The sequence below is a fragment of the Sabethes cyaneus genome, chromosome 2 (genome assembly GCF_943734655.1).
Source record: "Sabethes cyaneus chromosome 2, idSabCyanKW18_F2, whole genome shotgun sequence".
Taxonomy (NCBI): domain Eukaryota; kingdom Metazoa; phylum Arthropoda; class Insecta; order Diptera; family Culicidae; genus Sabethes; species Sabethes cyaneus.
Genome location: NC_071354.1, coordinates 83,041,816 through 83,055,271, shown reverse-complemented (window position 1 = coordinate 83,055,271; position 13,456 = coordinate 83,041,816). Strand labels below are relative to the sequence as shown.

Sequence of the window (13,456 nt, the reverse complement as noted above, 5' to 3'; positions counted from 1 at the left end):
GCAACTATGATCTTTTACCGGCAAATTGGATCGAAAACAGAAAGGTGAGGAAAAAGAAAATGCCGTTGCACTCCACCGTGAAAGCACTCCTTAATGGCGGGGATATGATGCGTCTGAAAACAAAATCAATCAGTGTTTGGGTTTCAAGGCTTCGAAAAATAAAACTTAAAATTATCAAAAATATTAAAAACAGTTTGTGCTTTTGCATTCAGAGCAACCCATGCCTTACGTAACAGTCAAAAACCAGCCCGACATGAGTAACTACAGCCTGATTCGGCCCGGTCTGACAACGGCCATCGTAGGGCATCTGCCGGCCATTAAATCCCGGCTGCGCAAGAAAGTTCCCCAGCTGACTTTTCAGGATGTACGCCGCGCCCGAATCCCATTCTATGAAGCTTTGGCCAGCGACCTGTATGAAGCCGGTTACGTAAATGCTGCCTATCTGATACTGCAATTAGTTGAATATGAGCACGACTACGTGCCACCAACTTCCGATCAGTCGATCGAGGATAATCGCATGAAGAACTCGAAAAGGTTACTTAATTTCCTTTACAAATCGCTGCGGGAAACTGAAGGATATAAAATCGATCAGCAGAACGATAATGAAATCGAAAATCTGTTGAAGATTGGACAATCATTTGAAAAGGATAAGCATAAGCGCTGGATTGCCCGGCAGTTCTTTCTAATTAGTTTGGATCGCTGTAAAGATTGCTGTTTGGAGGCAGGTCGAGTGGGAGCTTTGTCAAATTATCATTATGGCAGATTACTTATCGCTACCGGTCAGCTAGAGGAGGCTGTCGAAGTGCTGGAAACGGCAAAAAGGTCGTGTGTCAATCAAAACTGGGTTCTGGAGCAAAAGAAAGACATAATCGGAACGTCGCCGTTGATCAACGGCATTCTGCAGCAATTATTCATTGGGTACTCTAAACTAAGCGAAAAATTCAGGAAGTCAGATTTGGAAAAATTTGAACTTTATATGCGGTTGAGTCACGAGGTTGCCGTGAACTGTAAGTATTCACTTAAAAAATCGGAAAAAAGACTATCTCACAGGTGTCTTCTAATTATAGCAAAGTTGGACCATGTTTTGTGTGACTCTTATTTAAATTATGGCGATTTTTTACTCAATCAGGGAGTACCTCGAGAAGCTTTGAACTGTTACAAGGAATCGTCAAAAAGAGCGAAAAGTATTCACGCTGTCGACAAAGTTTGCAAAACTAAAATTCGAATGGCAGCTGCGCATCGCAGGTGAGTTTTTCCGGATCTTGAACTAATAAAGCGTACATTTTTCCGGGTAATACTGATCATTTTTTTCAGATTGAACGAACCAAAGGAATGTGAGCACTTGCTGAAATCGGTAGATAAGTTAACTGTACATGATAGGTCGACGGAATGTTATGCGGAACTAAAACTACTGGCCGGTGAGATTAATTTCGAAAGTGGTCGTTTGCAGGAAGCAAGCAAGGATTTTGAGACTGCCCGGTGTGTTTATCAGAATCTGAAACAGGAGGACAAAATGATCCAAGCCAGCAGTTTTGGAGCACTTGCCACCGAAAGGAAGGGTTTCGCAGAGTTCGTGAATTTGGTTCGACAAGCGGATTTCCACGGACGTCTCTCTGATAATGAACAGCTTTTCAAGCTGCTACGATGGAGCACGGATAGAGTTCCTCTGTGGTGAGCTGCGCATATTTTTGTTATGTATGGGTTTTCAATCGTTTTGGCTGTTATTAAAAATTTAAATCAATTTTCCCATTAAATTGCAAATTGAACTTGTCTTATGCGTAGGTTTCATATATCGCAGATCGTTGATGCCTAACATTACATGATCCGAACTTAGATAGACATCACATCGTTTTGGTGTAGATCTCATTTGAATAGATTTAGAAGATGTAGAAATAGACCATGAAAACGATCCTTTAATGTTTTAATTTTATTGAAATAGGTAGAAAAAACCTTCTTCAATTTGAAAATTTCCAATAGTATAAATCAAACCAGCTGATAAATTGATTAAATTAACCGAAGGTAACATTCTTCTCAAAATTGTTGTGTCCTGTGCCCTAACAGTGGCAATCTTTCTAAACTGGATTAAAAAATCTTTTAAACAAACTAGCGCAACAAACTGTTTTAAATAAGTTCGTACTGATTTAAATAAGATAACCAATAACACCAAACCAAATTCATCTCACGGGTATCGATGAATCAATACGGTGATCATAAACAAATATAGTGATCAGAAATTCACGAATTTTAACGATTTCCTGATAATTCCGCGACGCACGGTGTCCACCCCATTAGCCAAATGGCCGGCCTTGCCCTGCAGAGTAGTGCTACTCTTGCCGAGCATAAACTATGAATCTGTAGCCAAAAGGGCGTGACAAGCTGTTTGTCTAGTTCACCTTTCGTTCACCCAGCATTGGCGGGCGTAAGGCGGAACCAATTTTACGATCAATAATAGCTTACCTTAGCAGAGAGGAACATTAAAATATTTTTCGCCCCGAAACACTACTACGATAGTTGGAAGTATCTTTTTTTCGGAACGGACTTTGGTAATAGCCAGTGTAGTTTTCCAAAATTGCTTCATATTTTGATCGTTCGAGGCAGTGTTATATGGCTTCACAGAAATCATGAATCATACGTTTAATGTACTCGTGTAAACTACCATAACATTGTTCAAAACACTAGCGAGCACCATCAGTAAAAATAGTGTGAACACAATGAATGTTTTAAATCGAGCTGGGTGTGATTGCAATCACAAGCTGCTGATTCCGCTGAATAGAACAACGGTTCTGCAAGTTAATATTTTGCCCTCTCCGCGTTCCGCGAAGGGCAACTCTTCACCTGTTGGTCAGCAGTTGGCCGCAGATGGCTATTAAATCGATATTATATGAATCTCGCAGACACAAAGCGTGATCTCCCGGGGAGCGATAGGGCAAAACGGCATCACGCTGCAGGGTCGAACCTTATGGACAACCGTATATTTACAATCGCAACGGAGCGCCGGACGGCACTTGAATGGAACTCGACCTATGAATAGAGATTTAATGAATGAAAAAGTGTTTCTTATTGAGGAAGATAATCATCAATCCGTGCACCCAGCGATAGTTCAGAGCGATAATAAATACGTTCTGTCGAGTCGGTGTAAAGAATTTAATTAAGGAAGCATTGCGCCACCAGATCGTGCGCGGACAGACATCAGGGACGAATTCAATTATTTTTAGGGTGACGCTTATTACGGTTGATATAATGACCATATTTGTATGATGTTGTCAATTTGTAGACAGAAATCAATTACATAATGGACTCTTCATAACTCGTAGTGCATGATTTAGTTCGGCACAGTGAAACAGTGCGATAATTGGGCTTACTGTGACTACTATTAGCACTAGTCACGAAGAAAGGTACTGGTACATTCATAATACGAGTAGCTCGACAAAAATGGTAACATAGATGGCACTTCCCATCTACTAGGTAAATGGGTGATCGGTTTGAATGCTGCAATTATCTCGGCATTACGCTGATCAGAGTCACCTACAAGCTACTCCACTAGATCTTGTTCCGTCGTCTCTCCCCAATAGCAAGAGATTCGGTAGGCGGGCTCTACGCTACTACGGATCAAATTTTCACGCTCCGACAAATCCTCCAGTAATGTCGAGAGTGCAATGTGCCCACTCATCACATTTCCGTGGATTTCACGGCAGCATACGATACATCTGAACAGTTTTCTGGAAAAACTTACGTGGCCGATCGAAGCTACCCAACAGCGAGTGATGTGCAACATGTGTATTTCGGGGACATTCCCAAGTCCTTTCGATCCGCGCAGAGAGTTGCGGCTAAGATAAGGACTTTCCTGTATGTTATTCAGTAAAAGTAGTCAATTCGCCGCCGCAGATGATCTTGAAATTATACCCAGCAACTTTGCGACGGCGGAGGCTAGCTAAGCCGTACTGAAGACGGAATCTAGGAGGATAGGGCTATAAATAGAGGCGTCGAAGAGCAAATAAACGAAAAGCAGAGGCTCAAAGGAGACGAATGCGCGCTAGAAGTGGTAAATGAGTTCGTATATTTGAAAACATTGATGTCAGCGGACAACAACACAAATAAGGAGAACTAGCGGTGCATTTCAGCTGGAAATTGAGCCTACTTTGGTCGTCGCAAAATGCTACGAACAAGAAGCATACGCTGACAATGACAGAACCCTGACTAGTTAGGTCAGTTGAAGCAGTTGAAGCTGTGACGCTGCTTAAGGAGCACAAGTGGTGGAAGATGCTGCCGATATTTGACCGAGTACGAACAAAAAGCGAAGAATAGCGGAGGTATAAGAATCATGAGCTGCAGGCACTGCCTGGAGAGATTCCCATCTGGCAAAAGTCAGAATATTACAATGGGCCGGACACGTCGTAAGGATATCGGATGATAGTGCTACGTGTAAAAGGAAAAATCAATCTTCACTGCTTGGTGGTCCAAACCGGAATGACAATATTATTTATTCCGTTGTAGTTACAGGGAGTCAAGGATACCTAATGCTATACAGTTTACTACGATCCTTCAATCTCTCCCCCTTTTCATGAACGAGATAGTTTACCTTTTTTTCAGTGCAGAGCTTTTCGGACTTATAATATAAATCATTCTGGTATAATGGAATCTTACGCAAAGGTTAATATCTTTCTGCTCAACCTCATTATGGAAGCCAATATCCATAACTCTTAGTATCTTGCTTATAATATTGCTCAACCTCATTATGGAACCCAATATGCATAACTCTTGGTATCTTGCTTATATTGCTTATGATTCCATCGATCGTGAAAGGGCTTACCGAAGCAAGAGTATCGACTGAAGTTGACCTCTTCAACTTTAGTAATCGCAACCGCTCTTCTACGACCATGGCTCATGAGATTTGTTGCAAAATCTCACTTTTTTTTAAGTCATTCTACGGCGTAGTCTCGCTACCTGCATTCCGGGTTCTGGTACTTCAAATTCAATTATCGTACTGCTCCAGAGCAATAATGATATTTGTTATCAGAAATCAACCCCAGGAATACCAGGTACCTAATGGGAACAACCTTGCGTTCCGTTATACCAATTATGCCGAATTAACATTATACTCACCATTTGTCAAGCATAGGGCTTGAAAAGGGATCGCAAGTTGAATGTGACTGCCGTGAATGCGAACTTTCCGCATTCAAACTCCGCTTTTTGAACGATCATTTGACTGTTTTTAGAATCTAGTCAATCCGCCGCTTGCGCTGCTGCCGTCTTACAATTCATGCGGCATCTCAGCAAAAGCAAACAGTCGATCTCCCGTTTTGCTTTGCGCTTTGAGAATATAAACTGCAAACTGACTGGAAGCATACGGTGACGTATTTTTTCGTTTCTCTTTTTGTCTCGAAATCGACTGCTCACAGTACTAGTTTGTCACCCGGACGTCAGTCCGACGCAAGTAAAATATTCGTTTGTGTTGGACGGAGTTCGACCGACTTCTTCCATGCACATGTAGTGGTTGTTTTTTTGTAGTATTGAATCATACGATTGTGCGGTTGGTTTTCGTTAGCGTGGTGATTGCCAGTCATTTGACTGTTTTGCAGTCATTCGCTGCTCCAAACGGTAAAGGCAACTTGATCGAAATGAAAATGTTAAAAAGCTTTAGAACGCGTCCGTTCTACTGAGTGCAATCGGTCGAAGCCCTGGTCTTCAGCGCTTGGATTTTTCGTTTGAATTCTTGCAGATCAGATGCTGGGATATTACTATCACCTCTGAGCATGCCTAGGTTAACTTCCATGTTGACTAGATTAATTAGAACAAGCGTCTCAAGCAACCAAAAGTTCGAATTTCACTTAAGGAACGAACTTGGAAGTTCATTTTGGGTTCAAATTTAGTTCCGCAGATTTTTTTTTGCTGAACAACCAGACACTACATTTGTAAACCGAACTTCGTTCTCTATAAAGTACCGTTAATATCTGTAGCAACTTGAAAGTTCAACATGCAGTTTGAAGGTTCAACATGCAACTTGAAATTAATCTAGAGTTCGGATAATGGTGTCTAAGGAAGGTTAATAAGCTTTATGTCTATAGTAACCGAACTGTAAGGTTGCATCCAGGTTTTTACGCGCTATAATGGCGGACGCTATAAATTGTGTTCGTAACATGCGAACAATCTTTTTGACAACTCTGCATCCATCAAAACTGGGCACTCTTCTTCTGTACGGCAGTGTTGCTCTTTCTTTCGTTTACGCAAAAGAAGGAGAGCAATGGTTTGTTTACATTTCGCACATTTTTGCTTTCCTTCTTTGGCGTAAACGAAAGAAAGAGCACGGTAGTGTTGCAAGAGAAGAGTGCCAGATTTGATGTATGCAGAGTTGTCAAAAAGATTGTTCGCATATTACGAACAGAATTTATAGCGTTCGCCATTGTAGCGCGTAAAAAGCTGGATTGAGTTCGCTGCATAGAGCGCTAAGCAGCTTCTAAAGCAACTTCGTCAAAAATTTATAAAATGGCACTTTAAGTTCTATTTTTATACTTTTCTTCTATTTTCTACCTCCGCCTCCTCCTAACTTCTGTATAGTCGGTTCATGCGATTAAAATAGACCATATAAAAAAACTCGAACTAACATCTACCGCTGCTGGATTTGAACTCGAGCGTTCCGCGTTGTAAGCCTATCCTGATGCATTGCGCCATCTCTGACGCCGCTAGTGACATGAATTTTGCCAATAACTTGTTCTTGAGCAGCTCGTTTCGAGGATGTGGTAAATCAGAAACAGTGTTCTATACAGCGAACTAAGCAGACTTTATGCGAACTTTCTAGTTCTGTTTGAAAGCTGCTTAGCATTCCCTTCTTAGTTTGTTCAACAAATGCGAACCTAAGTATGGTTAGTTGCTCAAAAATTAATCTGAATAGAATTCTACTCATGATTATTTAGGCAGCTGATTAAGCCAAAAAATTCACTTTTATCGAAACTTTTGGTTACTTGGGATTTGGGATTGCTTCATTGTTGAATGACGATTTGCGGTTGAAGGTGACGTTTTCGGGCCCTGACAGTGATGCTTTCACCTTTCAATCACCTCGTGTTCATCCGTTGGGACTCCTCCATCTTTAACTTGACACGTTTCGGCTCACTCGGCGGTTCCCTGCTGTAGCATAGGCACCCGCGCCGCATTCTTCTCGTCTAACATTGTCTGACGTTCTTCGTCGAACCAGTCACCGTAACGCTATTGATAGCTGCTTCAGCGCTATCCCAGCAGTCCTGACAAGGCACTTCGGTTAGTACTACCTCAAAGCTCTGCGCTTTCGATCAATAGTAAAGTAGACTGCAGCATTGCGGGTTACTGCTAGTGTTAGTGCCACGATAGGTTCTAATGTCGATGAAATCGATTTGCGGTTCAGTCTGTTGAGGTGATCCCTGGTGATCTATGACGGTAGTAAGACTCGCAAACTGTACGATGAGAATCTCTCCAAGTAGTATATGTAGCTCATGAATCATACGCATCTGCCACACTCTGCTTTCATTTTGTACTTCAGCAAATATCGTCTGCATTACATTCCACTTGAACACGGTAATGGCGTATGTCCTTAAGCCATAAAGAACCACTAGTCTAATACAGGTTTTGTACATTGTCAGCTTCGTACGGCGTTGAATGCTTCTTGACCTTAGCGTATTGCGAAGGGTAAGCCCGATTTCATATTTGAATGCGCCTCGCTGAAAGCGCTCCTTAAGGCCCAAACAGAATGCTGCGTCAACGCGTCCGTCAGCGTTATTCTGACAGTTTTCCCATGGGTTTACTGTCAAATTAACGCTGACGGATGCGTTAACGCTGCATTCTGTTTGGGCCTTTACTTGTGTTGTACGCGGACACCAGCGATATCAAATACACGAACTTTTCTGCTACTTGTAGTTCATCATCGTCAGCGGTTACCGTTCATGGGAGGCACGCGTTTGCTTTCTTTGAGCCTCTACCTTTCATGTATTTGGTCTTCGACGTAATTAATTTTTAACCCAATCCTCCTCGATCCCGCTTCCAGTCTGGCGTAGATTACCTGCGCCATTGCAAAGTTCCTGACAATGATTTCAAAGTCATCTGCAAAGCCTTGGTAAATATCGTGCCACTCGTTTCGATGCCCGCTCGCCGGCTGACCCTCTCAAGAGCGATGTTGAACAGCATGCAGGATAAGCCATCGCCTTGTCTCAATCCTCGTCGTGTCTCAAGGGGATTCGAGAGTGTCCCCGAGATGCACACGAAACCCATCACTCGATCCAATGTAGCTCTGATTAATCTGGTCAGTTCATCCGGAAAACCGTGTTTGTGCATTATTGGCCATAGCTGGTCTTGATCAACTGTATCGTATCGTACCGTATCGTATCGAAATGAATAAAAATGAGAGGCACATTGTACTCCCGACATTTCTGCAAAATCTGTCGGGTGATAAATATTTGGTCGGTAGTGACACGAGCCCCATGAAGCCTGCCTGAAAATTCCCTACGAAAACATGTGGTATCCGTGACAGCCGACGTATCAGGAGCCGAGAGAGTATCTTGTAGCTGGTGTTTACCAGCGTTTTGCCGCGGTAGTTGCAGCAGTCGAGCCGATCACCCTTTTTGTAGATGGGACAAACGACTTCTTTCATCCATTTTCTCCGGTAAATTCTCCTCCTCCCAAATTTTGGAAGTAACCCAGTGTAGAACAATTGCCAGCGTTTCCCGGTCATGTTTATAAATCTCTGCTGGTATACGAGCCTTACCAGCGATTTTGTTGGTCTTTAACAACCCGATTGATCGCTTGACTTCTTGGACATCAGGTGGTAGAACATTACTATCTTCCATTGTCGTAGAATGGAGGCTTTCTCTACCAATAACGGGACGAAAGAACTCTTCACGTCCGACCTGTGCATTTGTATCCCCGATGACTATCTTTATGTCATGTCTTGGGCACTCTCCATATGTTCTGTCGAGAAGATCATAGAACGCCTCTTTTACGTCATCGGGCTTGTCGTTCGTCGGTGCGTACACATTTATCAGATTGTAGTTGAAGAATTTGCTCTTAATTCTCAACACGCATAGACGGTTATTGATGGGCCTCCACCTAATGACACGCTTCATTTGTTTTCCATGTAATACGAATCCGACTCCATGCTCTGCTTTATCGCCGCCACTGTAGTAGATGTGATACTTGAATGTCGTGCCCGCAATAGGATCTACTCCGCGGAATTCACGTTCTCCCGTCTTCGGCCACCGCACTTCCTGGATGACTGCAACCTCGACCTTCATCTTCTGCAGCTCTCTTGCCAGGATACCCGCGCGTGCCGGTTCAAGTAGAGTCCTGACATTCCAAGTACCAAGTTTCCAATAATCGTTGTCCTTTTTCTTTTGCCTGGGTCCATGCCGATTATCCGGTTGTAGTTCCTTTCCTGAATTTCTCCTAGCGAAAGCTGTTTGAGCATACTGCCTTACTGGGGCTGCGATGCCTAGTCTCGCGAACAGGGCTGCTGTCTTGGGTATAGCTGGCGAGACACAGCGTTTCATAAGTCAGCCGTCCGCTCCGGATCAGTCGCTGTTGTATGCTGCCCCTAACCTGGGATACAGCCGCATACCTGGTACGGAAACGGTGATTCAACGTGCAACGGAATCACCGTCGCGAGCCGCCCCTAACCTGGAGTCAGACGCTCACGGCTGGCAAGGCTGTTCCTTTTGCCCCACACTCAGCAGATGCACAAGGAGGTGAAACGGAAGTTGCTGCAGAGTACTCTCAGAAGACTGATGAGCGGATCGGTGAACATCTCGGAGAGAAACTGAACGAACAGTGGAGACACATCTACGACGCGATCAGTACTACAGCACGGGAAGTGTTGGGTACTACTGCTGCAGCCACTTCCAGTGAGTGGTTTGACGCAGAGTGCCAGCGAGTGACTGATGAGAAGAATCGAGCCAGAAGTCACATTTTGGCTGCAACTGTGACACGCCAGACCAGGGAGAGATGCCGAAAAGAGACTTCACCGTCGTAAGAAACGTCAGCACTGGGATCGCGTTCTTGCGGAGGCGGAGAACTGCTTCGAGAGGCACGATACAAGAAGCTTCTTTAATACGATCAACGGAATCAGGAACCGGACCGTGCCAACTCCTGTTATGTGCAACGACAAGGAGGGGAACCTGATTACCGAAAGATCGGAGGTGGCTAGGCGTTGGAAGCAATATTTCGATGCATTGTTGAATGGTGAACAAGATGGAACGGTCAACAGAAACAGGATAACGATTGAGGATGATGGACAAGCTGTGGATCCACCAACTTTGGACGAGGTTAGGAAAGCAGCGAGAGAGCTGAAAAACGGCAAAGCAGCTGGAAAGAACGGCATCCCCGCCGAACTTTTGAAAGTCGGGAGCAAACGGCTGTATTGTGCAATCCATCAGGTTATACTAAATGCTTGGACTGAGGAGGAATTACCTACGGACAGGTTGGAAGGTCTCATATGCCCAATTTACAAAAAGGGCCATCGACTCGAATGCAGCAATTATCGAAGAATTACTCTCCTCAATTCTGCATACAAAATTCTCTCCCGCATCCTGTTCCTCAGACTGAGGCCGTTACAGGAAACCTTTGTTGGCGAATACCAGTGCGGTTTTCGAGAGGGACGCTCCACGACGGACCAGATGTTTACCTTGCGACAGATCCTCAAGAGTTTATAGACTTCAAGGCGGCGTAAGATTCAGTTGAACGAAACGAGCTGTGGCAGATTATGCTTGAACATGGTTTTCCAACAAAACTGATTAGGCTGATACGTGCTACCCTTGATGGTTCAAAATCAAGCGTCAGAATAGCGGGTGAGACTTCGGACTCGTTTTTGACGTTAGATTGTTTGAAGCAAGGTGACGGACTATCGAACTTGCTGTTCACCATTGCATTGGAAGGTGCTATTCGAAGGGCCGGCGTGCAGAGAAGCGGTATCATCATCACGAAATCTCATATGCCCTTAGGGTTCGCGGACGACATCGATATCATCGGTGTTAACCGTAGAGCTGTGGAAGAAGCGTACACGCATCTTAAAGAGGAAGCTGCGAGGATAGGGCCAAAACAAAGTATATGGTGGCTGGTAGAGAGCGTGGTAGCCCTTCGGGAGATACTTTTGAAGTGGTCGACGAATTTGTTTACCTTGGTACGTTAGTGACATGTGACAACGATGTGAGCCGTGAAGTGAAAAGGCGGATAGCGGCTGCCAACAGGGCCTTCTACGGATTACGTAGCTAGCTGAGGTCCCGTAGCCTACAACTCCGTACAAAACTCGCTCTCTATAAGACGCTAATTCTCCCGGTGGTACTCTACGGCCACGAAGCGTGGACGTTGAAAGAGAGCGACCAACGAGCTCTTGACGTTTTCGAGCGTAAGATCCTGCGATCAATTCTTGGCGGCATATTAGACGAAGGAGTGTGGCGCAGGCGCATGAATCATGAAATATACCAAGTGTACAAAGATGCGGATATTGTGAAGCGACTAAAATACGGCAGGCTACAGTGGGCTGGCCACGTAGCAAGGATTCCGGATGAGACACCAGCGAAAACAATATTTAGCAGAGAACCCGACAGAGGCCGACGACTTCGAGGCAGACCCCGTACCCGTTGGATGAGCGCTGTTGACGAGGATGCTAGAACAGCGGGTGTTAGGGGCGACTGGAGAGTGGCAGCCCAAGACCGAGTAATGTGGAGACGGCTCCTGAATTCGGCATTGATTCGATAAGCGGATTGTCGCCGAAAAAGTAAAGTAAGTAAAGTAGTAGGGGCCCGGCTTCTGGTATACCGTTGGTAGTTTTGAGCGCACATATACTGCTACTAGGTGATGGTCAGAGTCAATATCCGCACCCCGTGATCGGTCTTATATAAGAACGTGGTAAATCCGGTTCGTTGTACGTTGGTCAGGTGATTTCCAGGTTCCAGGCTTTATGGTAAAGGTGTTTCCGGTCACCAGGCCTCGGGAAGCGCGAAGTTTATACATCGTTGCTCCGTATAATTCTAGTCGGTGTGCCGTCTGCCCTACCGACTTGGGCATTCCTATCCCCGATGACGATGTCCCGTGGCTAGCAGCTGTTATACGTTGCCACCAGACTCGTGTAGAATGCTTCTTTCTCGTTGTCAGGTATACCTTTATGCGGGTAATGCACGTTGATGGTGCTGTAATTGAAGAAACTGCCCTTTATTCTCAATAAACACATTCTCTCGTTGATCGCCTCCAATCTATCACGCGATCCTGCATTCTGCATGACACTTTAAAGCTCGTTCCTAGTTCGTTGGTAGCGTCACCACTCTGATAAAACTAGGTCCTTCCGCCGCAGATCTTCCAAACCTCCACTCCTTTGTGACAGATCTCCTGCAGAGCTACGATGCCTAGTTTACGAGGTCAAGCTTTTTGAGCAGCATCTGGTCGCTTCCAGCGAAATTTAGGGATCTGTAATTCCAAGTACTGAGTATCCATTCGTTGTCCATGTTTTGTCGCCTAGGCCGATGCCGAATATTCAGATCCCTATTAGCTAGAATGTTTGTAGTAAAGTCGGTTTAGGTAGATTGCTTTACTTGGGCTACCGAGTCTCGTTATAGAGCTGCCATCTTGTCTCCGTCCGTGTTGGTATGCGACCTTAATTTCCACCGTTATCCGTTCTCCGCTAAAGTTACTCGTATTTCTGGCACCTGCTGGTACCACGAGGAGATAGGGATAGAAGTTGCTGGATAAGAGGCCAAGAACCACTATGGGGTCTGGTTGCATTATCTAGCCATTCATCAACTCGTATCCTTTTGGTATTACAGCATATACAGCAGGTATACAGCAATAAAACCTTTATAAAATTTAAGCGAAACCAAGTGGCTTTAGAGTTGTTACTTGAAAAATCAAATCAAGGATGCAACCAGTGATGCAAATAAAAATCACTCAAGTTTTCATTACCTATATTTATCTAACTATAATTCTTTCAAAAACCAGGTTTCAAACCAGGAGGGGTGGGAATCTATTTCATATTTGATAAGACTGTGTTGATGAAAAACATCATCCAAGAAGCGGGAAATAAATACAATCAATACAATTGAGACACAATTGTGCAATATATCGCCTTCCATTTCGTCATTATATAATTAGATATCAATTGCACAGGAATTCAGAGATTTATCGTAATTTATCCATTCCGACAACGAACACCCATACTGTGCAAATCAAAATGTAGATAAAATATGAAATAAACTCAAACCGGATTGTATTATTTGTTTCATTCGCTACGATTGAACGACATTGCAGCATGGGCCTGGAAAGCGTTCCTTTTGCGACAATTCAAAGCTGCGGTATGGTACATAGATTGTTGGTTACGAAACGAAGGTTTGATTAATGCGCATATGGTAGCTGTTTGAATAAGTACCTATAGAGTAACAATAAGTTCAATATCAGAAAACAAATCTTTTTGTCGTAAAAATATAGACCATATTGTCCTGGATTTATAGCT

At 44.0% G+C, this 13,456-nt stretch overlaps 1 protein-coding gene across 1 annotated transcript; it reads left to right on the top strand.

The window, feature by feature from the left end:
* Positions 1-253: 253 nt before the first annotated feature.
* Positions 254-1,675, top strand: LOC128738105 (uncharacterized). Its single transcript, XM_053832961.1, has 3 exons — positions 254-1,007; positions 1,068-1,245; positions 1,315-1,675. The coding sequence occupies exons 1-3, from the start codon at positions 254-256 to the stop codon at positions 1,673-1,675; spliced, it is 1,293 nt and encodes a 430-aa protein (XP_053688936.1).
* The last annotated feature ends 11,781 nt before the right edge of the window (positions 1,676-13,456 follow it).

What these genes read in the sequence shown, in the direction of transcription:
- LOC128738105 (XM_053832961.1), top strand. Translation starts at nt 254, where the DNA reads ATGAGTAACTACAGCCTGATTCGGCCCGGTCTGACAACGGCCATCGTA. An exon ending in TCACGAGGTTGCCGTGAACT is followed by an intron (nt 1,008 to 1,067) that starts GTAAGTATTCAC and finishes TTCTAATTATAG; the next exon opens with CAAAGTTGGACCATGTTTTG. An exon ending in ATGGCAGCTGCGCATCGCAG is followed by an intron (nt 1,246 to 1,314) that starts GTGAGTTTTTCC and finishes CATTTTTTTCAG; the next exon opens with ATTGAACGAACCAAAGGAAT.